At 31.4% G+C, this 26,268-nt stretch overlaps 1 protein-coding gene across 2 annotated transcripts in view; it reads right to left on the bottom strand.

Moving 5' to 3' along the window:
• Nucleotides 1–445: 445 nt before the first annotated feature.
• Nucleotides 446–26,268, bottom strand: part of LOC148304939 (serine/threonine-protein kinase dyf-5-like) — a 31,740-nt gene continuing 5,917 nt past the window's right edge. The window contains exons 2-12 of one of the 2 annotated variants that reach the window (XM_088267501.1): nt 9,239–9,430; nt 6,852–7,019; nt 5,830–5,996; nt 4,540–4,711; nt 3,738–3,913; nt 2,902–3,303; nt 2,664–2,789; nt 2,427–2,585; nt 1,658–1,808; nt 1,455–1,557; nt 446–925 (exon numbers count right to left, since the gene is read on the bottom strand). In XM_088267501.1, the coding sequence (XP_088123627.1) occupies nt 840–925; nt 1,455–1,557; nt 1,658–1,808; nt 2,427–2,585; nt 2,664–2,789; nt 2,902–3,303; nt 3,738–3,913; nt 4,540–4,711; nt 5,830–5,996; nt 6,852–7,019; nt 9,239–9,394 (1,866 nt within the window). In that variant the 5' untranslated portion in view covers nt 9,395–9,430 and the 3' untranslated portion in view covers nt 446–839. Of the gene's footprint in view, nt 926–1,454; nt 1,558–1,657; nt 1,809–1,992; nt 2,296–2,426; nt 2,586–2,663; nt 2,790–2,901; nt 3,304–3,737; nt 3,914–4,539; nt 4,712–5,829; nt 5,997–6,851; nt 7,020–9,238; nt 9,431–26,268 lie in introns of those variants that run through there. The other variant, XM_088267502.1, reaches the window with a different exon arrangement.

The following is a 26,268-nucleotide window of genomic DNA, read 5'->3' as shown; positions in this document are numbered from 1 at the left end:
CATCTCCCCTTCTGAAGAATAATGCCCCAAAAACTTAAAAGTTAGCAAAAACTAACAATGTGATTTTGGGAGTCTTTCTTTTTCTTAACCTTATATGTGCCTAATGGTTCTTAGGGCACTGCATCGAATCAACAATTTAAGTTTAACTGTTATTTACATGAAGGCTAGATAATCAGGCTTGTGCTTTAAGTAATGAAAAAAAACAGAAATATGTATTGAACCTCTTAGGAATCGAAACCTAGATTTTACTACTACACTACGAAGGAAAACAAAAGAATGATTATTCTTATTAAATAATCCCTACCAATCTGCACTTTGCTATTTATAATTAGAACATGCCATGGAATATGGTATAAACTTACCAAGATTATTAAAATTGGTTTTCTTGAATGAGCTCAAAATATTGGAGGGAGAAACAAATAAGGATGAAATTGAAACAAAAAAATGTGTATCAAAATATATTTCGTGTTGGTAAAACAATTACATACTGCTGGAATTTATATTATCCAAGAAGTATTTATTATTACAACATCTACTAGGTGAAACATTTTTTTAAAGAGGACTATTCACCTGTCATGTTACATGTATAATCGCATGATTAACTTAATTCCTTTCCATGTCCTTGATTAAAATGATTGCATTTAAAACACACTAATATTTAATTATTTTATAATTCATTTTATTCTCAAATAAACATTTTTATAGCTAGTATTTAAAAACTGTAATTACAAAAATGCTATTGTTTATATGCATGGTCTCTTTATGAAATGATAAAGTAAATATATAAGTATGTACATATTACGATAAAAAATATTCATATAATTTTCAATTCGAAGTAATCATTTTAAATATTTGGATGCCCAATCAGTGCGAGTGAGAAATGATGCATTTTTTAAGGATTGTTCTTCGTCTCCGATGATGAATCCTGAAATTTTAAATATTATTTTTATTTACTTTTTATGCCATCATATTACCCCTTTTATCTACCCTCATTGTTAACAAAGAAATTGTTTGGACTAGTGGAATGTTATTTAAATCATAAATTAAGAGATCGTCTCAATGATTAAACTGAGAGCTATATTGAGATGAGTACAGGAGGTACAAGGATCAACCGAACGCCACATTGAGGTTGGCGGGGATTGATGGTGACTGGGAGTCGCGGGCTGGAGACAGAGATGGATGGGAAGCTCCGTGAACAGTTTTCACGAGGTCTCTGCGCGCGGCTACTGGCACAACAGAAGTGACGAGGACACGGAGTGCGCAGTGTGTACTCGAATTATTTAGTCCAAAATTGACAGCCCCACATGTTGAAGACTTGGGCGGCCGCAACGGGAACTAATTTTATTATTATATTGAAATAATCTTACTTATCATTTTAATTCATTGAAATGAAAATCCATTCATATTTATGTCAAATAATTTTAATAATATTTCATAGAATTAATTCATTCTACCTGTGTCTTTTCGAATTTGGCCAAATAGAGAAGTGTCTAATTTTTGTCCAGCATAATATCTTGATGTACTAAGGTACTGTTCAGCAACTGATTTTTCATTTTCCTACAATAATAAATTTTTTAAAATAAAAAAGTATGTTAAACATAACAGGTTCACAACAATCAATAATTCATTTTTTCAAGTAACATTTAGATGGTCATACATTTTTCGAAGGCCATAGGCTCCAATCGCCAACATTAGAGTTCTTTCTAGGGTAAACGGTAGCTACGTTGTTTGAATTCTTCAGTAAATTGTTGACTGCTGCCATCTCTGATACATTTCGGTGTCTTTTGCTTGGCGTATCTCCAAAATATCTGTTTGTAGAAATAAAAACAATTATATTTAATATGTTTCCATAATGTGAAAAATCACATATAATAAGATAAAAATAATGGGGAAAAGAATCTTGGTAGAGACCTGAAATGTAATATATATTTTTTTAAAGAATTCAGTACTAAGTCCTCTATGAAAAATGGTAAAAATCAAACGAGCGTACTAGAATAAACCAATTTATGTTGACATGAATACAAATTAAAATTATACAATAAATCATATAATGTAAGCTACAAATTGCATTATCACAGCAATATTTTGCTTGCTTGAAGTTTTTTCTTCGAAATTTTCAAACGTGATTTATGGAGATAGTAACTCCACCAATCAACCATTAATTGATTCAATGTTTCAAAAATGTTTGATATATCAATTAAATTGAATATTTTATTGTATCGTTATTGGAACTTGTTTGAATTTCTTGCAATATAAAATGATATCCATTTCTGTGTAAAATTATTCATATTCATTCTGAAATTGAAAAAAAAAACTTTTTTAATTTTGAATCAATGAAAATTTGAGTTATTGAGTCATGGAAAATTTCAGGTCCCTAATAATTGATTTTACCAACGATTAAAATAAATTGTCTATTTAATTTTTACCTATTTTGGGCGGAGGGTTGGCCGGCTGCATATCTAGAATTACTTAAGTACTGCTGTCTAGCATTGCTTTTTAGTGGTTTCAAAATATCGTCAATATCGAAACCTGCACCACCGAGCCAATCCTTTTGTTTTGGGTGATTGTCATTACTTATTTTGCCACTGAAAGTAAAGTATTATTATTTAATCTTGTCTTATTCAATATTTAAATAATAAACATTGCTTTTGAATTATTCTAACCCTAATATATCAGCAAACTCATCATCTGAATTCTTTTCTGTGGCTACGTTAACTCTTGATTGCCTTCTATTCGGCGCGGGCATTGCATAGCTATTATTTACAGCTCCGTGTAGATGAACAGGGTTTCTTAAAAAATAATCATAATGTTTACAAACTCAATTTAATCTTTATTAATTTATTATTTTAAGACCATAATCAAATCATTTATGATAAGTACATTTATAAAAAGAGATCTTACCGAGTTCTTTGAGTGGGCATATAATTAGATATAACAGTAGGTGGCACAACTTGGATAGCTTGTACTTTCGTTGATGAGTTTTGATTTTGATAAGTTAATGCTTTATTAGGGTTAAGTCCACTATTGACTGACCCATTTGCCAAATAATCACCGGCCTGTTTAACCAGAGTAGTATTTTCGGCCGCAACTGCTCCCATTAAATCGATGTTGCTAGCATTCATCTTGTCTGTATTTAAATTTGTAATGTTAACCAGTTTATTGCTTATTATTATCTTATTTCCAATGATGCCATTATTTATATTATCTTTGCTGTTATGAACAGAAGCTTTTATCGTTCTGTGCATTGGGTGAAGCGATGCAGTTGAATTTCCTAGTTTAGCGCCTAGTTGAAAGTATGGATACCTGTTGACAAATAATTTCCAAGTAAAATAAAATGTTTTGATGATTTTCATGTTAAATGTTGTATTGTTTTTAAAAGAAGCACTGAAAATGTGGTGCTGAAAAACAATGTGGTGTATCTTGGACTGGTCATAACGCAAATGCCTGTAACTGTAGGAACTTCCTTTTAAGGAATTACTGTCATCTATTATGAATTCTAGAACCTCTATGAATGTGTGATGTGCTAAGGAGATGAACACATCAAGTCAGATTATTGCCAGTCATTCCCCCATATAGTGGATAGACCAAATAAAGAGTAAAACAGGTTGTGCCCTGAACAAGTATAGATATGTGCCACTAAGCCCAATGTTGACCACAACATCTTGATCTTCATCTTGATGAAGTAGTTGCTTTATTTTATTTATCAGACTAAACAAGTCACGTAATGATTTGTATACCTTAAAGCTTGTTGCGCTGTTGGTCTTTTACCCGGATTCCACATGAGCATGTCTTCTAATAGTTTCATGCCTTCTGAACCAGCTCCAGTAACAATTTTCTCTAGTGGAACTTTGGTGAACATGGGGAATTTAAAGTTCATAGCATTAGCGAGTTGATAACCTTCTGGCCAGTCATTCTAAAATTAAGATGATTTCATGAAAAATTCACCATCACAAATAAGGTATTATTCACTCATCCTGGTAATTTTTAATTTAATTGTTCTACTTCCCTATTCTGATTATAATCCATTTGTATTTCCTAATTCCCTATTCTATTTTCTGACCCGTATCCCACACCCAAGTGGCGGAAAAGACACCATTTCAAATCAATGAGGTGATCAGTCTTGCGCTCCAGATTTATGGATAAAGGAGTGTAACATGTTTAATGGGATATGGTTGGTGTAGATCAGGGCTTGTATTTTTTAATGACTTAAACAGTTCTAATTAAAATTCTTTACTGATCTGTAAAATCACCGTTGCAATTATTTTATTTTTTATTAGACTTTTTTACAATTGATAATCATAGTGAAAGAGTCTGATTATTCGTAATTTCCGCCATTTTCAAGGTCCCAAAATTGAGTTTTTGCAATAAATCATAATTGAAATCATCAATAATTGAAATTTGAAAAGATTTTGCTTTAAAAAGTATTCATGAATTATTAATTACTAATAATACTAAATTATCAGTTGGCAACCCCTGTATTTTTTTCTTCTAAACACCAGATACAAACACAAAGAATGCTGCACACAAGAAAGTGCTTACTCTGTCTGGCGTTCCGAGTACAGAGCAAATTTTGAATATTTCATCAATTTCGCTATTCCCGGGGAACAACGGCCTGAAGGTATACAGCTCTGCCATGATACATCCCACAGCCCACATGTCTATAGGACTATTATACGCTGTTGAATGAAGCAGAACTTCGGGCGCTCGATACCTGTGAAAAAATAAACGGCCCATTACTCAAATTAATTTGATATAATAAATTTGAAGAAAGATTCTTCATGATTTCTCTAACAGATATATTCTTCTTCTAACCCTTATCCGCACCCAATTGTGCATAGGGCACTGCATCGTATTGACGCAGTGTTATCTTGATCATTATTTACATGAAGGCAAGGTGATCGCTCCTGCGCTTAAGGGACCAGTCCAGGGTAATATTAAATGAATAGACAGAATTAAATTGTAAGGCAGCAAGATTCAAATAGCCCATGGACAGTTTTTGCAAGCATTGATTTTTTTGTTGTTTATTATTATAGGGTTCAATAATTTGATTTATTCAAAGATATATTTGTGTTCTTATCGCATTTAAAATCAATACTTTTTTTAGGTAAACCTAAATGGCTTGTGTTAGACTATGGCTGCCTAAACCAGATACGATCCCGAGCCTTACCAAATAACTAAAAAGATTGGAGGTCTGCAAAAACAAATACTTTAACTTTTTAAAGAAAAAATAAAATACAGGGATATCATTGTTATAGCATGAATAATTTAGTGGAATAAATATTTCATTGATTTTTTAGATGGTATAAATATAAAATCATTTACTGCAAAAATAAAATGTAAAAGGAAATTTTTTGTATTTTCGGTCAATCAAAAAACGTTGCGGAATGCACAAATATAAGTAAATTTGCTTTAGACAGCACTGTATAACGTGAAAATAGAAATCAAGTTATGGGACAGTGGGCATGTAACCTAGAAACTATTCCTTTTTTTCGCAGAACATGGTTTTATTTTTATGACATCCCAAATAAATTAAGGAAATATTTACTCTAATTAATTATTCATGTTACAACAATTTTATCCCTGTATTTTATTCTTTTGGTTTCTGCAGACCTTCAATCTTTTTAGTTTTTTGGATTAGCCCGAGATTGTATCTGGTTTAGACAGCTCTGTTCTAACACAAGCTACTTAGGTTTACCTAAAAATAGTATTGATTTGAAATACGATAAGAACACAAATATCTGTTTGAATAAATAAAATATTGACCCCTTTGTATTCTGGTCAAGGGAACTCGAGTCTATGTTTGATTTGATACATGGAATATTATTTTACCATCTAGTAGAAACGTAATCTGTATATGGGGGTCTGGACCGAACTTCTCTTGCTAATCCAAAGTCTGCAATTTTAACCAACTCTGGACCCATACAAAGAAGATTTTCTGGTTTCATATCCCGATGAAAGAATCCATTTCGGTGCATAAATGCCAAACCTTGTAATACCTAAAATAGAATAATAATAAATAGCTGTTATTATGTTTTTTTTGTTGTTTTTATTTTTAAAAAAATATTATCATAAATTGTATACATTTATTTAAATCACATATTTAAAAAAAAAAAATTGCAGAGACCCACCAAGCCACCTTGTGTGTCTTGTCGGTGGAGTTTTTTTTTAATACATTTTTTTATGGTTTTTAACCATTTTAACCTAATATACACACAAAAAAGAGAGAAAAATTAAGAATATAAACATTTTACAATTTTCATACCCGTCTCTTCGTCAGGACAATCACTACCACAGCATGCAAACAATACTACCCTTCACCACCATAGCACACTTGAAACTACACAAAATGTTTAAGACGTGCGATTTTGGTCGACCCGAAGACCAACATGCACTAGGGGTTGCAGCACAAACGTGCATTAAGAACTGAGGTCTAGTGCAGTTAGGAAGGTGGACTTAAAAATCTCGGTGAGTGGTTAAATTACTGACATTTTTTAATAAATGTGTTATTCACCTGAAAAAACGCGCTTAGAGTGTCAGAAATGAAAACTCTAAGAAGCAAATCAGGCAAGAGTCTTCGAGATAAAATAAATGCCAGGATCAGGGAAATATGCGAGATTGAAGATGTCGTTAGGTAGAGAAGGCAACGAAGGAGACAATGGTATGCGCATGTGAGGAGAAAGGAACCATCCAGACTCCCCCACATCGCACTGTACGGCCAACCCCATGGTAGACGACTTCCGGGCAGACCATCAAAGAGATGGGTCGATAGCTGGGAATCGACATCGCAGGAGGCTAAATCCTCTTAAAAACAGGCCGCAAGACCTACAATACTAATAAGAAGAAGTATTTACCTGGTATATCATATTTCTAATGACGGGTTCGGGAAAGTGTCTCTCTCTGTCTTTTATCAATTGATATAGGTTTTCTTTCATATACTCGAAAACGAAATAAAGTACATCGTTCTCTCTGATAACCTCTTTTAATTTTATGACATTCGCGTGACTCAACTTCTTTAGGGACTGAAAGAAAAAAAGAAAACATTGCATTACATGCGAAATACTAAAATATCATATAAAGTAAGCGATTTAGCCAACGAAATTTATATTTTCATCAAATGATTCGGCAGTCACTTTGTGGTGAAATCTATTAATAGTTAATGTTTTACTTAGTAAATACCACTATTTCTTAAAATCTACTGTGACACGTGTTTCGATGCATTCCGCAAAATTTTCAAACACCGTATTTGAAAATGATGCGGAATGCATCGAAACACGTCGGCTGTCCAAACTCAAAACACAGTAAGGGATTTTTTTGTAGTACTTTTTTTGCATTTTTGGACTAAGTAGATTCTACTTAGTCCAAAAATGCAAAAAAACGTACTACAAAAAAATGTCCCTTACTGTGTTTTAAGTTTGGACAGCCGACGTGTCACAGTAGATTTTAAGAAATAGTGGTATTTACTAAGTAAAACATTTATTAAAAATTCATATTATATACAGACGGACACAATTTTATTATTATTTTTTAAGTATTGCTACATTTTTTTTACTTTTTTTATTTTTCAACTAGACATTTCTACTTATAAAATATCAAATTAAAGTTACGCCGGGACTCCAAATAACTAAGCTGTTCGGCTGTCCAAACTTAAAACACAGTAAGGGACATTTTTTTGTAGTATTTTTTTTTTTTGCATTTTTGGACTAAGTAGAATCTACTTAGTCCAAAATGCAAAAAAAACGTACTACAAAAAAATGTCCCTGTGTTTTGAATTTGGACAGCCGTGTTGTGCTTGGGGAAGGACTTAAATTGAATATTTAATTATTATTCTTAATTAAGTACGTGATTTTGTAATATGATCTTTTTTCTTTGTTTTTTTTTTATTTCTCATTTAAAATAATCATTTAATATTTATTTCAGTAATTTATATCTTGGATATCACGGACAATTAAAAATTGTGAGAAATGAAAATTATTTCGAAAATATTTGATGGAAGTTAAAACATTTCTCAGAATAAATTCTGATAAAAGTTTATGAAAATTAAATATTCTTCGTTGATAGTTCAATTAACCTTTGAAGGTTAACCTGTATTTATCTTAATGTACCTATATAATAATTCAATCAAAATAATAATCGTATGGGTCAATCTATCGTATTTATTTTCTATTGTATTTCTATACTTTTACATTAAAAATACATTTCACGTTCAATTATCTATGGTAATATCTAATACATTTACGAATAATTTCGACAAATGACAGAAAAAAATCCAAACTAACAAACTTCACTTCAAAACCCTTATCCGCAACCAACGGGGCAGAGGGCACTGCATCATATAAACGCAGTATTATATTGATCGTTAACACATGAAGGAAAGGTGATCAGCCCTCCGCTTCAATATATTTATTTATTTATTTATTTATTTTCATAATACATAGATTCATTCAATATACATATTCATTTCATATATACATTTATTATACGTATTACGGATATACTTATGTATGATCAATTTAACTTCCGAGAATTTGAGCAGTGTGGTTGTCAATCACGGGTAGAATTGGTAAATGTTACATGTGTATAAATTTATCACTTTAACCAGCCTATGACGGCCGTAAGCCCCGTAAACGCCCAGACTTCCATAGTCTTCTTCATCTTTGTTGAGATGTCAAAAAAAAAATTTGTTTATTGTGGTACGGATGCCTCGTAGAAAGAATAATAATAATAATATCTCTTTATTCCAGCTTCACTAAGTGGTGGGTGCAATACTTAGTCAGCCATATATGTTTTGCAATTTTTTTTTATGCAATGAAATTTAAAAAAATAAACAAATAAGAATAAAAGTAATGAAAGGAAACGGTGGAAGAAAAAAAAATTTGGAGAGATGTAGATAAACATTAGCTCGCTGGCAAACGCAGCACTGTGCTCCAGTGCCGCCACATGTCCAGCCCCCATCTGTGCTCCACAAGCCGCTTTATGATGATGTTGGAGCTCTTCATCAGCCTCTCCCGGAAGCCTGCCACTCGGTGCCTTAACAGGCCATCCCAGTGTGGTAGGCGTGCTGTGGCAAATATACCACTCGCGCTGCAGTGTCGGGGTAACTTCATTAAAGCTCTGTAGCCTTTATTATAGCATATTTTCATGTTCATTAAGCTTCGTTGTGTGACCTTACACCACAGTTCGCTGCCGTACTGTTGTGTACACAACACTTGATGTAGTAAAGCGAGTTTTCGTCTCTCACCTTGACCTCCCGGAGACTCATGGCCTCGTCCCAGGAGTAGTACTTCCTCTTCATCCTCTTGATGGCCACCTTCTCGCCGGTGTCCCGCCTCTGTCCGAGCACCACGCTGCCGTACGTCCCATCGCCGAGCTGGTTCAGCGTGATGTACCTGTTCATCGCGAGCCTTAGATCATCTCGTCATTGCGGAGGAATCTGGAAACAAATACCATCCCGATACTTTGAATATGCCCAAATCTCGTGCCTTTGCTTAAGGGGGAAATCTCAAAATTCAATTCTAGAATGCAGACGACTACGCAAGAGGTCGGTCGTACATTCGCGCGCGATTAAAAAAAATATATCGCTCACTCCTTTCAACAACGTCATACCTATATCAAAAATCGTAAATTTTCAGTTGTGCATGTTTTCAGAATACCCAGAAAATGTACTATATCCTAGCAAAAGCGGCATATTTTAAACTTAATATTTACCCGCTACAGGGCGGAAAGTGTTGTTTTGCATTTTGAAGAAAAGGTGTAATTATTTTTTTCTTAAATATACTAAATATTTTTCAAATAGAGAAAAAACATTCAGGTTTTACCTAAAAAGATCTGTTGCATAGTAAAAAGTTCAATAAGTGGCTTGATATTTATTTTTAATACATTTCATTTTATTTTTGAACTTTAAAAACGATCTCATGAAAAATATTTTTTTTTTAAATATGACGTAGTTGAAAGGAGTGAGCGATATATATGAGTATATTAGAATTGTCCTTTTTTTAGTAAATACATAGAAAAAAATAATATATTTATATAAATATTTTTTCAACTCCTCGCCTTTCAACAAATCTTTTCTTTTCAAAACCATATATTTATTTTAAAGAAAAACTTATTTTTTCAATACAAAAACGGTGTTTTAAGTCAAGAAAAATTCGTAAAAGTTTCACCTGGATTTAAGGAAAATTAAGTTACTATTAAACGTATGTAGGGCCTCAAGGAAGGACTCTAAAAGGACTCTGAAAAATATGTATTTGAATTCGACTTTTTAAAAATATGTACATATTGAAAAAATATTTTTATCATTCTTTTTTAACTTCTTGGCTTTCAATAACTCTTATTTTTCAAAATCGTATATTTTTTTTAAAGAAAAACTATTGTTTTTAAAATGTAAACGAAATTGAGTTTTTAAGGAAAACTCAATTTCGTAAAATGTTACCTAGGTTTGGAGAAAATTAAGTTGCGATTCGTTGTATATTGTGCCTTAAGGCCCAACATACGATAAAGAGCACATTAATTTTCTTTAAACGCAGGTAGCATTCGTGGTAGTTGAATTTTTTGCTTAAAATACCGTTTTTGTATTGAAAAATTAGTTTTTCTTAGAAATAAATTTATGGTTTTTAAATTAATATTTGAGTTTACGACACAGAATAAGGAACACTAGGATAAGATAAATATGCGAGAATGAAAATGTCGTTAGGTGGGGAAGGCAACGAAGAAGACAATGGTATGCGCATTTGAAGGGAATGGAATGGAGATATTTTTTTCCCTCTCCCCCACAGATTTAATTTTTGTCTTCGGCAAAAATAATTGCGCCTGGCCTCGCCGGGGTTGGCGGAGGTGATCATTATATCTAGTGTTTTGTGTGCATACCTGAACATATAGTAATCAAATGACAAAGAGTGTCAATCAATAATGACGTGTGTCCTTATGAATTACCTCGTCTTAATGTTCATGTCAGGGTTAAGATATCCAAGGCCGTCACACATCAAAACAAAACGTTAACGCGTGTTTGTGTGTGAGTGAGTGTATGTATGTATGTGCATGATGTACATACATATCGCTCACTCCTTTCAACAACGTTATTTATCAAAAAACACGATTTCACAGGAGAACGTTTTTAAAGTTTAAGAATATAATAAAATGTGTTAAAAATAAATATTAAGACACTTTTTGAACTTTTTACTGTGCAACAGATCTTTTTAGGTAAAACTTAAAGGTTTTTTCTCCATTTAAAAAATATTTGGTAAATTTAAAAAATAATTGAACAATACCTTTTCTTCAAAATGCAAAAACAACACTTTCTGCCGTGTAGCGGGTAAATATTAAGTTAAAAATATGCCGCTTTTGCTGGGATATAGTACATTTTCTGGGCATTCCGAAAACATGCACAACTGAAAATTGTCGATTTTTGATATATGACGTTGTTGAAAGCAGTGAGCGATATGTATGTTTACACATCAAACCCTCCTATAACGCTGAGATAGGTACCGTGTTATTGGAGGGGAAGTTATAAAGAGTTGATGTTTTAAAATTTTATTTCAATTTTAAATTACTCATTTCAGCAATTTCCGCTAGTTAAGATTTTAAATTTCACTTTATAACATCAACCCCTCATAAAATTCCCTAAGATAAAGGGGTACCTATGTCAACGTTGTAGGGGGATTTACTGTATATTATATTTGATGTATTAATGTCAAGAATATTTTGCTTTGTACTTTTAAAGCATTATGAACTTTGTTGTATGGTAATATCAGTGGCGTGTACAGAGAATTAATTAGGGTAGGTAGTAAAGATAAGTACGAAGGTAAGCTGGTACTACTTACTAGGCTAGGCAGTAGAGGTAGGTAGTAAGGTAAGCTAGGTACTACTTAGTAAGGTAGGGTAGGTACTGGGTACATTTTTTAGCGGGTAAGTTAGGATAGGCACTGCTTTTCTGCCTATATGGAATGCACGCCCCAGAGTAATAAAACACTTTTCTCATCATTTATCTTTCACTTTGTGTAATACCACTCTACTTCATGACAACTGGTTACGGAATAACCAATCCCTCATCAGATGATATTTGAAAACAGGATGAATCTATTCTATATAATCTTATAGATAAAATATAAAAAAACGATTTTCATTTACAATAATGCATATGATACATATTTAATATTGGTGAATCGAAAGAAGGACACTTATCTACTTTTACCAAAATTGCTTTCTTATCATTTCATCGCATCGTTTCAAAGATTGATCGCTTCAAAGAGCATCGAACACGCAAAGCATTTTATTCGATTTTTACATTCAACACGACTAATGGAGACTTCTTTTGTTTATAGGTATATGAATCCAGTGAAATTCTCCATATTAAATGTCAAATTAACTTAATTATCTATCGTCCTGGTAACTATATTTTGATATTTATATTATAGTTATGCGATCACTGTAATATGGTGGTATTCAGTGATCCTGTTAAAAATTAAACCCTTTATTGAAAAATCTGCACAAAAAACAGTTTACCCGGATGCTCGTTTCCTGTTTTATAATCTTGTTTCTAATTTTCTTTCACATTTTCTTTAATTTTCGCAATTTAGTTCATAAATAAGTGCTTGGGAAGAGAGGGTCTGTCGGGAAGCCTAGATGCTTCAGTATCAGAACCGGGAATGCGGTTGTGAGAGCTTTCGATTTTCTGATGTCAAGGAATCCAATTCTCTAGTTTTTTTTTTATATTTTATGTCTTTTGTATTTTATTATTTTATATTTTTATATTATTTTAACATTTTTTTTAATATTATTTTTATATTATTTTATATTTTATGTATTTTTTTCTGATGTCAAGGAATCCTATTCTCTAGTTATTATATTTTATGACTCCAAAATGAATGCAACCTGATTCCGTATGTTCAACAAAATTATGGAGATTTTTTTAAAGGAGTAACCCGCAAAAACTTCTATTTTACAGGTTTGCCTGCAGGTAGGATAATAAGGATAGTGAAGGTTGTGATATATGTAGATATATCACCAACACCCAGACTAATTGAAAATTAATATTCATTGAATTTATTTAGCAATTGGCGAGAATCGAGCCCGTGACACCAGTTTCGCAGTCGAGCATCTACCCAACTACGCCAGGGCTCCAATTGATAAAATAAATCAAACTACCTACCTCACATACTGAATAAATTGTTTTTAGTATATTTAGTAAGTAATCACTTGAGCCAATTCGTAAGCCTTGGGATGCTCAGATTACATCTTCATTTCGTATAAAAATAATAGACGCTTTGTCTGTGGCACCTATGGTATATATCTAAATAAAATTTTATTAAAGGAAAACCCATATCGATTTTCCCTTACTAAATTATATAGCTCAAAACTTTGGAAAGAATTTTTTTTTAACTATATCGCTCACTCCTTTCAAGAACGTCAAAAATCAAAAATCGTAAATTTTCAATTGTTCGTGTTTTTGGAATGCCCAGAAAATGCACTATATATATCCCATCAAAAGAGGCATATTTTTAACACAATATTTACCCGCTACAGGGCAGAAAGAAAAGGTATTGTTTAATTTTTTTTTTTAATTTACTAAATATTTTTCAATGGAGAAAAAACCTTTAGGTTTTACCTTAAAAGATCTGTTGCACAGTAAAATGTTCAATAAGTGGCTTAGTATTTATTTTTAATACATTGTATTATATTTTTAAAGTTTTAAAACGTTCTTCTGAAAAATCAAGTTTTTTTAAATATGACGTTCTTGAAAGGAGTGAGCGATATGTCAGAAACACTATGGTAGTGAGAGCGTTCTGACAAATTTCTCTGGGAAAACAAACAACTTGGGACAATGTTAGCTATTCCACAATGACACAAATTCAACATTAATTATTATCGATTCGCGACATACGTGCTAAAGGCAAAGAAAATGTAAACCCAATATCATATTATGGATTTATTTTCCCTAAATAATTTAATATAGATTTTCAAGGCAATTCGTAAAACTAATGGCTGTGACATTACCGTTGGCTCTAGTCTATTATAAAGCAATAATATTCTGACAAAATTCTGACGTAACGAAAAACTAACGGCTGTAAAAAAAACGTACCGCATAATTATTTTTTTAAAGAGAAATATTTGTGCTTTTATTATTTACAAAAATATTTCAATTTCATACTTTACCTCTGAGCCTAAGCGGCTCATTATTAAAAATAGGTATCAAATTGTGGTAGATTGGGTTCGAACCCAGAAATTCTGACTCAATAGTCCGAGACAATAACCACGGGACCACAACCCGATAAAAAATCATTAGAAAAATTGTAAAAAAAGTTAAATAATAATTGATGATAGTATTTTCTTCGCCTCCTTAGTGTAGCGATCAGTGTGTTTGGCTGCCATGCTAGAGGTCCCGGGTTCGATTCCCGGGGAAGGTAAAAGTGTATTTTTCACTCAAATACAACCCTGAACCGGCACCTGAGGCGCACGTTGGTCACCTTGCCTCCGTATATTGTAATTAACGATCAAAATAATTCAGTTTTGATATAATACAGTGTCTTGTGCACCATTGGTATATTGTATGTCGCTCACTCCTTTCAACAACGTCATATATCAAAAATCATCAATTTCCAGTTGTGCATGTTTTCAGAATGCCCAGAAAATGTACTATATCCCAGCAAAAGCAAAGGCATATTTTTAACTTAATATTAACCCGCTATAGGGCAGAAAGTGTTATTTTTGCATTTTGAAGAAAAGGTGTTGTTTAATTATTTTTTAAATATGCTAAATATTTTTAAAATGGAGAAAAAACATTCAGGTTTTACCTAAAAAGATCTGTTGCACAGAACAAGTTCAATGCGTGGCTTGATATTTATTTTCAATACATTTTATTATATTTTTATACTTTAAAAACGATATCCTGAAAAATCAAGTTTTTTTTGTAATATGACGTTGTTGAAAGGAGTGATCGATGTATGTACTCGTATGTATCGTCCGTAGGGTAAAAATCCAGTGCCTTAGAGAGTAAATGAAAAATTGTTGTATTTTTTATTTGATGTTAATATTTTTTTCTATAAGTACGGACATCGGTCCTTATGCTCTCTGGGGTAAATAGAAATAGCAAACTAGACCAGCTAGACCGTCGTATGTAAATTACGCTGTAAAATACAGATTTTAAATTATTGGAGGGAAAACCACGACGCTCAGTAATAAACAAGACGACCAATAATTAAAAAAAAAAACAAACAGAAAAACAGGACGACTACCCGATATGTGATTTCGGCAGCGAAATGGTTAACTGCCCTCATAAAATACTATAGTCCTATTGGACTATAGCTATTGCTATTGGGACTTTATGATACCTGACACGAATGCAGTTTGAAAACAAAACGGCCTATTTCAGAAGTTTGATTACCAAGAAACTTTTAATGCATCACGACAGCCTTTACGTACCATACAACTATTTTTGAGTACAGTATGTCATAAAAGTTAAATGGAAGCTTAATAAAATGTCACAGAAAATGTATTTAGTCTACTTATACAAAATTATAGAAATGACTGTCTTTACCCGTTTAGAATGATGATTAAACAACAGGTTATACATAGTTAAATGAGAAATATGAGAGGTTGAAGATGTGAAGATAAGATTGGAAAGAATAAATAGATATTTGTTGCGTTCAGTGATCATTAATACTAATTCATATTGAATATTGATCTCTTCTAAACAGTCATTAAACTACATATATACACAGGTTATGGTTGAGTATAAATCTACAAAAAAAACTTTATTTTTTTTACCCATAGACATAGCATATGAATATTATTTTTTGACATCTCATCAAAGATGAAGAAGAATATGGAAGTCTGGGCATTTACGGGGCTGACGACCGTCATAGGCTGGTTTAAGTGATCACTTTACACACGTGTAACATTCACCAATTCTACCCATTATTGACAACCGCACTACTCAAATTCTTGGAAGTTCTATATATATGAACCAATTTAGAAACCTTGTTCTTGAATCACTAGAACTTCACTAGAGACATCTATTTGTGAGATGTAAAGAAGCTTTTTACTAAGCAGAAACTCTTATATTAGTATGCGAGATCCAAATCCTGGATTATAATCACACACATGAGAAACGCCAGAAAATACCATTTTCATTTTTATTATTAAGCTTATAATTTGACCAGATAAGATGACCAGATAAGATCTTCATCTTTGATGAGATGCCAAAAAATAATACGAAAATAACTCCTGTAATTGGAGATAATCCAGATTTTGTGAACAAGTATTTGGACACACTCAAAATGTTGTATATAGCATATGAAGTTTATACTAAAAACGTGTGGGGAACTAACTTGTAATTTTACATTTCACAAATTAAAAGTAGACAAGGAACAAAAAAGTAATTTATTATATGTACATATCAATAGCTTCATCCTCAAGATTAAGAAATACGGTCAACTTTTCAATTAAATTATAAAAGTGATTGAATAACAAAGTTAGTTTTTAAGTTATATGCCTTCACTTCATAAACAAATTGGCTCAATTCGTTAGATGACCGGTTTTTTCGGGATGGCATCCACAAATTGCAAGACAGATGGGGAAATGTTATAACTTCCAATGGACAATACTTTGAATAACAGAATTATACATTTTTAAAAATAAACGGTCAAATTTCATTTAAAAAAAAACTTATTTTTAAAGTTAAAGACCTAAAAATTTATATTTACAATTTTTCGATATTTGAGTAACATATGTAGCTGTTAATTTTGAGTAGAACGGCGAATGTTACATTGTGAATAAACTGATCACTGTATTTATCGTATTAATAAACACAGTATGTATCGATAATATTTACAGTACCTTTTATATGGATATTTATCCAGATTTTCCGATTCCTTTCTCAAAAATCCATGTTGAGATATCGAAAAAACATTAATACTTCATTTGGTCAATGCGATATAATATTTAAAAAAAGATATATTGTGAAACTGATGTGTCTGTGAACAGACTTAACATATTATTTGTACAATTCAATACCTAAATAGTGATTGACATTTTATGTATCCACAACAAACAGACAAATGCTTATTCAACGTTAAAAGAAATAATAATAATACAAAAATGTATAGAGGCATTATGAGAATAATTTATTGTAAACATCGGTAAAATAACTAAGGAATGAATTATTACGAGGTCTGGAGTACCGTTATTATTTATTTATTTGAGAATCTATGTAAAATCGATCATTAAATACTAAAATATTTCTATAGCCGCAAGTACACAAGTATTAGACAGATGTCTAAAATCCTCTAGTACTTGTGTATGGTTGTCTATGATACACAATTAACCCACAACGAAGGTTTGATAGTCCCAAGAATTAACAATAAAAACGGGAGTCGAACAATGCAATATATCGTTCCAAACATTTTTAATTTGTTGCCGACGGATGTTAGAGGTCAAAATAAAATATGGAACAAAGACAAAATAAAGGAATGGGTAAATGATCAAGAGTTAATTCTATGAAAATCGAAAAACAATTTTCAAATATACATTTTTTTCTTTTCTTAATTTGTGTGTATATTAGGTTAAAAAATATATTTAAAAAAAAAGTACATATGTAAAAAGAACTCCACCGACAAGTCACACAAGGTGGCTTGGTCTCTCTGCATTTAAAAAAAAAAGGTTTATGAATTTTTGAATGAATGTTTATATTGTTTGTATTTATATGTATTTTATACATATTTTTATACAAATAAATGCATCAAAAAATGTTAATAAAAAATGTGTCCACGTGTTTTTGTTCACAGGTTTGTCCAGGAATCAATTTTATATGGAGAGACGTTTTTTAGTTTAATATTTGTAACTTCGTTTACTTTCTTCTAACCCTTATCCGCACCCAATGGTGCATATGGCACTGCATCGTATTGATGCAGTGTTATCTTGATCGTTACATACACGAAGGCAAGGTGATCACTCCTGCGCTTCAAGGACCAGTCCAGGTCAATATTAAATAAATATTAGAGTGTGATAATCACTAATATTTATTTTCATCACCCGCTGGGAATCGAACCCGGGACCGTCAGCACGGTAGCTAAACACGCTAACCACTACATCACGTAGGCGGTTGTTTACTATAGATTGTTTTAAAATATTACATTGCGTGTCAAATTTGGAAAGTTCGCTCCGTTTTTATCACATTTAAGATTTTATCTTATGAAGATTCTCTGGTGGAAAATGGCAAAACATTTAGAAAATGAAAACATATAAAGATGAACCATCGAAGATAATATTTAAAGATAAACTTTTTAAATGTAGCGTAAAAAATAAAAGAATGTTGTTGTCAGTATCTCAAATTTTAGGTTAAAAAACGCATAAAAGTTATATTTTCATTGCATATTCTCACGCAATGCTTCAACGTAGATTCTGCTTAGAAAACGTATAAAAAACAAACGACCTAGATCCAAGACAGTTTTATGGGAAATATAGACATGTAATGGAATTTTAAATACTTGTCCGTCAATAAAAATATACAGTTTTATTAATTTTGTTTAACCCAAATACGAATACGAATCTTGTAATATTTGTCCTCGATAGTATTGTAATTTTATTTAGCCTAACAAATATAAACTTATAAATTTTATATACTTCATAACTAATTTTACATGGATTTTCAAGTTACCTTATATTCATTTAAAAAAATCAAGGAATAAAATCATTAAACATGAAATAAGCTCTTTCAAGCATATACCATTTTTTTAATAATAGAAATATTATCTAACTAAGTAACTAATCATCACGCCACTTCTAGGGTAGACAGAGAGAAAAGAACGCTACAGCAATCTGTCCTTGTAAACAATCTTCGCCTCTTCCACATTCTTATATTACCTCATTCATACGAGCTGATTATTCCCCTGGACTCCCGACCTGGCCACTTTCAGATATGTATTTGTAATATTATAAATATTATTGCTCGGCGATTTTTTTTTCTAATTTACTGATACGTGTCAGTTACGTAATATTCGTAATAATACGTAATTAATCAATAATAATTAAAACCATCATAGATATTTCGTATTTCATAAATATTTTTATCTTTTCACAACGTATATGGCATGCGCCTTGTTGTATGTGATTTGCATAGCACACTCTAGCAAATTACAACTTATAATCGTTAAACAACTATAAGTTATATAACCTTGCTACCACTATCCATAAAGTTACTAAAAATATATACTAAATATACGAGATATATTCATTTTATTTTAATTAATTTTTTTTATTGGAAAACCAACAGAATATTTAACAAAAATAACATAATATAATAAAATTTAAAAAATAACATTCCAATTAGAGGTTTTCACTTGAGTTATCTAAAAATAAAAATAAAAATAAACCGTCATGTACATAAAAGTATAACTATAAAATAAACTTACATTACATGTTTTTATCAAATAAAAGACATTTTCTTTATCAACTAGTCAAATAGACATTAACAATATTTATCTTAAACGTATTAAAAGAAACATTATTGATGTCTATTTCATTAAGCATTACATAACGCATATCGCAGGCTCAAATTCAAAATTAATTTTGGTAGGACTTGGTGTGCATTTTAAATCATAAATGAATAATGTAGGTGCGTAGATCTGAAATAGATCGAATCATTCGGCCATGTCATAACCAATTTTTTTCTTCATATAATTTTATAAATAAGTACTGTTAAATATGCCCTCGACATGGAAAAACCCAGTTATGGCATATTTTGTAATTGTTATTTGCAATTTAATGTATGATCAAAAATAAATACTTAAAAAAAACTTTATTTTTATTTTGCATGTATGCTTTGATGTAACAATAGTATGGTAAGTTAATGATTTGTAAAAATGTTTTTATGTAATTACAATTCATTTAGCTAATGTATTAAAAACTTACGACAAATAGTCACATCTAGCATTCATGCAAGCTTCGTCTCGTTTTTGGGCACCTTCAATGGCGTGATCCAGTATTTCTGTCTTAATTTCGTAATGAGAGCATTCGTATAGTCAGCACAGCACAACATAATTTCGTAACACGATACGATGCGAGCATTCGTATAGTCAGCACAGCGAGCCGAGCTCGTTCCGAGTACTTCAGCCGATGTTCGGATGCTCGCCGCGAATGTTACGTTACGACGAAATGTGGATTTTTTAAAAATTACCTAACGTCCAAGTGACTTTGAAATCTAGCTACGGATTATGCCACACCGGTTATCATGACCCTACTCAGGCTTCGAATTTTTAAGTTTTATAGCCAATTCCTACTCGTGAGTGGATTTACTCTTTATGTTCAAAGTAACTATAATTTCTTGTAATTCATGAGTGAAAATTCTAGGCAAAAACACTCGCTACAACGAAATGTGGAGGCCCAGTCCCCACCTCAAAGATCTAAAAACAGTCTTCGATTCACTTGTAACAAAATAAAATTACAGAAATTCTAAAATAAGTTACATAAGTTACTAAAAAACAGAAGGCCTACAAGAATTACAAGTCTATTTGTGAATTTGTATAGACCCACTGTATATTTCTATTGATAATAAATTATAAGAATGAAAATCTATTCTATTGAAAATAATGAAAAACGATTGTGTAACGTTTTGTTATTTGGCGATCTTTTTACTCGATGAGGTCATATTTATTTACTGAAGTGAATATGTAAGCGATACGAACACTTTCCACGTGTATATCGATTCAAATACAACGTAACATACCCGTATTTGCGAACTAATTTACATGCAAAACATTGTACAATCGACCTACATTGGGTGCATTGTATTATACAAGAGTGACATACATATAATACATAGTTACATGTGTATGACGTGTACACCATTCAGCTTGCTGTGGGGGCGGAATTTGCTAAAAAATAGTGGAGACATTTTGTTTACTATTTTATCAATTGAAGTCACGCTAACATCACTTCGTAAAGAAAATACACACAATACCTTTCGAACAATTTTTATTCAACAATGTCATAAAACAAAATTTATTTTTAAGTTACATGTCTGGATCCTCTTCAAAGTATTGTAGTAAACTCCCCGACGCACACACTTATACCGACAATGTTTCTTCATTTGTAAACAGACCTGGAATGCTTCTATTGTGAAATCCTTCAACTCCTTCGTCGCATTCGCCTTAGTCTCGAGAATCGTCTCAAATCTCCTTCCTTGCAAAGGTTTTTTGTGAAGCTGATAAAACGACAACGCTCTAGCCTATTTAGTTTTAGAACTCGTGAGTTTTAGCCAAACACTTGATCACTGTTCTTCCCCACACACCCGACGCATCTAATCTCGATCCTCGACCCAGGACTGTTTCATAAAGTGGAAACATCGTTGAGATAAGTGTGTGCGTCGGGGAGGTTACTACAATACTTTGAAGGGGACCCAGACATTTAACTTCTAAACAAAGTCCATTTCATTTTATGACGTCAGTCTACGTATTAATTGAACAGGCCACGTATATTATAATTATATATATATATATATATATATATATATATATATATATATATATATATATATATATATATATATATATATATATATATATATATATATATATATATATATATATATATATATATATATATATATATATATATATATATATATATATATATATATATATATATATATATATATATATATATATATATATGTATATATATATATATATATATATATATATATATATATATATATATATATATATATATATATATATATATATATATATATATATATATATATATATATATATATATATATATATATATATATATATATCTCTGTCCGCCTCCGTAGTGTAATGGTCAGGACGCTCGGCTACCGTTCTGGAGGTCCCGGGTTCGATTCCCAAGGGGGGTAAAATAAATATACGTGATTTTTTCACTGTCATATTTATTCAATATTACCCTGGACTGGTACCTGAAGCGGAGGGCTGATCACCTTTCCTTCATGTGTAAATGATCAAGATAACACTGCGTTTATATGACGCACCATTGGGGTGCGGATAAGGGTTTTATTATTATTATTATTATATATATATATATATATATATATATATATATATATATATATATATATATATATATATATATATATATATATATATATATATATATATATATATATATATATATATATATATATATATATATACACCCCAGGACAAAAAAATTTACGAGTTTACTTGCTACCGCACGCCTTGACTTTACTGAACTCTTTTTCTAAGAAATCCTTTATCGATACCTCTTTCTTTTATTGAATGAATTAAAGACACTTTGTGTCACCTTTCTACAATATTTACATTTTATTTTGTCTCAACAATTTTGTTTTACCCTCGTTTTAGGGAACATAACACAACAATCATGGAAAGTGCAAAGCAAATGTCGATTGCGATAAAATCCAAAATAATCACATTGTCGCAACAAAACATATCCAATTGTAAAATATCTCGTCGAGTTGGGTATTCAGAAGGTACAGTGAGGTTTTTATTTAAAAAATTTCAAGAAACTGGATCCATAGAACGGAAAAAAGGAAGCGGATGGGGGCGCGCGACATCTGCCCGAGATGATCGCTTAATAAAAAAAATTGTTATGCGCGATCGATTTTTAACGGCACTTAAAATACACGCAGAGGTGCAGTCTACTAGCTAATCAATATTTTCAGTAAAAACAGTGTCCAGGCGGCAGTTGGAGCATGGTTTCCAAGCACGAAGTCCCGCAAAGAAACCATTACTGACGAACAAAATGCAGAAGGCTAGACTGGATTGGGCGAAGGACCACCAGAATTGGACCTTGGAGGATTGGCAAAATGTTATTTTCTCCGATGAATCAAAATTCAACCTTTTTGGTCCAGACGGCAGAAAGATAGTTCGACGAAAACTTGGGGAAAGAAACCATCCGTCGTGCGTCACTCGAACCGTTAAACATTCACCCTACGTCATGATTTGGGGGTGCATGACAGCGTACGGTTTGGGACCTCTAAATTTTATACAGGGTACGATGAATGCCATCCAGTACAAAAAAGTGTTGAAAAACCATCTTATTCCAACAATCGAGGACATTACGCAGTATACCGCGGACCCGATTTTTCAGGACGATTTGGCGCCGTGCCATAGAGCCCGCACTGTGAGTACAAATATTTATTTTTTAATGCACTTTGTAGACCACTTGATAAATTATTTATTGTTTTTCTTACAGATCATTGAATACAAGGATAAAATTGGCTTAAAATCGTTGACGTGGCCCGGGAATAGTCCTGATTTGAACCCGATAGAAAATTTATGGGCGATTATGAAAAAAAAAGTTGGGAAAAAAAAATAAAAAAACATTGAGGAATTAAAAAAAACTTGATTCAAGTTTAGGAAGAAGAAATAACATCAGAAATTTAAGATTCGCTTTACGCTTCGTTAAATAATAGAATTTTACATGTTATAAAAAATAAAGGTGAATTCACTAAGTATTAAATATTTTTAAATGTTATAAATATGTTTAAATGTTAAATACCTTAATTTAAAATAAAGCGATTAGAACCTTCTTCTTAAATATGAATTAATAAATTACATGTCTTTTATTACTCCATCACAAACATTCGACCATAAATGAACCGTTATGGGTCTCTAAGGTTCGGATAATCTGATACCTGGTATATAATGGCAATTTCTAAGTACAATTCATGAGTAAGATCTTTCATTTTAACCTTGAAGTAACGAGTAGTCATCACATATGTTAAACAATACAAAAAAAACTAATTAAATATCAAGAATAATTCATTATGTGTCAATTTTAGTTTTTTTGAGGACTCGTAAATTTTTTTGTCCAGGGGTGTATATATATAACACAATTTATAAGTTCTTTTTACCGCGAATATCTTAAACTCGAGTTTTTATACTAGTACGTAAATATAATTAGGAAACGGTAAAGAGTTTTTTTGAAATGAGTTTATGGTAAAATAAATATATTATAACATAAAAATACTATGTTGTTTTAACGAAGACCCTTAGAAACGTCCTCAAAGTTCTTGATATGTCGCTTACTTAAATATTCTCTTAACATGCAAATAAAACGAATATTCTAAAGTACCTACATACATAAATAAGTTCGCCGTAGGAAGAGAATTTGAATAATTAAAAGCCGCTTTCATGGAGTTAAATCAATATTGTTTTAAACTGTACAATAACGTACTTATTATGTTATTCATGTTGATTGAAATAACATTCGCACTGTCGAGTTACGAAATAACTTGTTATTTTATTACAGTTTAAAGAAATATTACATCTTTTTTTTGTTTTTAATCAATAAGAAGAGGGTGAGAACCTGTAACTTCAAGACAAAACTTCACATGTCGCAAAAACCCGTTTTTATCCATTACAAACTTATTGGTTTTTTATTACAGTACCGTTATAGGCTGGTTTCGATGGTAGTATGCCCTGTAAATACCCAGACTTCTATATTCTTCTTCATCTATCAAATCAAATAAACACTTTACGCTCTTAAATTCAAAGCGAAAAGTTTGATCGCGAAAACTGTGAATACTGAATTTTTCATGCATTGGTGCAACTTTATAAAATGAATGTTCTGAAGAACAAACATGAAAGCTCAACCAACAATTAAATAATAATAATAATAATAAACTTGTATAATTTTACTTTTTAAATAAGTGGTATTATATTTGTGTGTGTTTTTTTTTTTTTTTAATAATCAAAATGTCATTCCACAATGTTAATGCCGAATCGATTAATAATGTAACTAATTATTTCTCTAACGACCAACGTATAACTTCTATCCACATTCAACATGATACCAACTGTAATGTAGCTTGTCAGAAACGACCACAAACCATCTGCATCACCTTGAATGTTGTAAGAAAATCGATATTTATTACTGTGATACAAGTTGCGTGTTGGAACACAGCTGAACAATGGAGGGGCTCTAAGTTGGAAATATGTACATTTTCCTACCTAGATATCTAGGAAACATCTACTTCGCGGGGTCTTATTAATGACTCACCTCCTCAAATATTCATTTTTAGTTCGTGAAGTGTAGTGAACGTAGCAGTCAAAAGGTTGAATTGCCTGCGTTGAAACAATATTGTCAAAACTAACGGTTGACTCAAGGGAATTTAATTAAATATTAATCGCATGTTGACACTCTAGTTTAGAAAACTTTCAAATGGTAAATTAACAAACGAAAGAACTAATATTTATCTAGTTAAAACTTAAAAGAAAAACGAATAATTAAGATAATTACGTTAACTTAACAAGTATTAAATGTTACTCGAAAGTTTTAACGATTGATTAAAAATATTTTCACTTGCTTAGTAAACGTAAAAATTACTAGGGAATCTCGAGTTGCGAACAAAAATCCCGACGGAAAAAAGTCTCGATTTACGAACAGAATTTAGGATTATTAACATATTGAAAAAACATTTCGCAAACTGAGATCTAGTGGAAGAAACAGAACGGTTCATCGTGAGCACTAAAAAACGACGACAAAGAAAATATTTAGAGACAGATGAAGGAGGGGAGGATATTTCAAGTTTCTTGAACTACGAATTATGGATAAAGTAAAAGGAATTACAAAGTTTAGTGGAAAATACCACTTTTGAAAACTTTTTCATTGCAACTTTATACTTTAAATTTAAACCCAGGTAACATTTAACGGAATTGTATTTTTAGCTTAAAACACCGTTTTTATATTGAAAAAAAAGCTTTTCTTCGAAATAAATATATGTTTTTAAAAAGGAAAGAATTATTGAAAGTTATGGAGTTAAAAAAAAAAGATGAAATTTTTTTTTTTGAAAAATTCCAATATTTGTATGTATATCATAGAACCTAAATTGTGCGAGGACAACACGTTTGGCTTGTCGCTTACTGACTTTGTATATATGAGAGTATACCCTTAAGTCACACCCGAGTTTTCTGCTAGGCTATATACTGATTGAAGGTTTTCCCAAAACGACGTTACAATAAGGTAACATTGTCGTCAAATTACTGCGAAGTAACGAACTAACAGTTGCGTTGATTTATATCATACTCTATGACATTATTTGACATAACGCTCACTCCTTTCAAGAACGTCATAAATCAAAAAACTTGATTTTTCAGGGGAACTTTTTTAAAGTTTTAAAATATAATACAATGTATTAAAAATAAATATCAAGCAACTTATTGAACTTGTTACTGTGCAACAGATCTTTTTAGGTAAAACCTGAAGGTTTTTCGCCATATGAAAAATATTTAGTACATTTAAAAAAATAAT

This window comes from Brachycentrus maculatus, unplaced genomic scaffold (assembly GCF_059751285.1).
Source record: "Brachycentrus maculatus isolate JH-2025_06_01 unplaced genomic scaffold, ASM5975128v1 h1tg000297l, whole genome shotgun sequence".
Taxonomy (NCBI): domain Eukaryota; kingdom Metazoa; phylum Arthropoda; class Insecta; order Trichoptera; family Brachycentridae; genus Brachycentrus; species Brachycentrus maculatus.
Note: the sequence above shows the minus strand (reverse complement) of the source record. Positions and strands in the feature narration are given on the sequence as shown.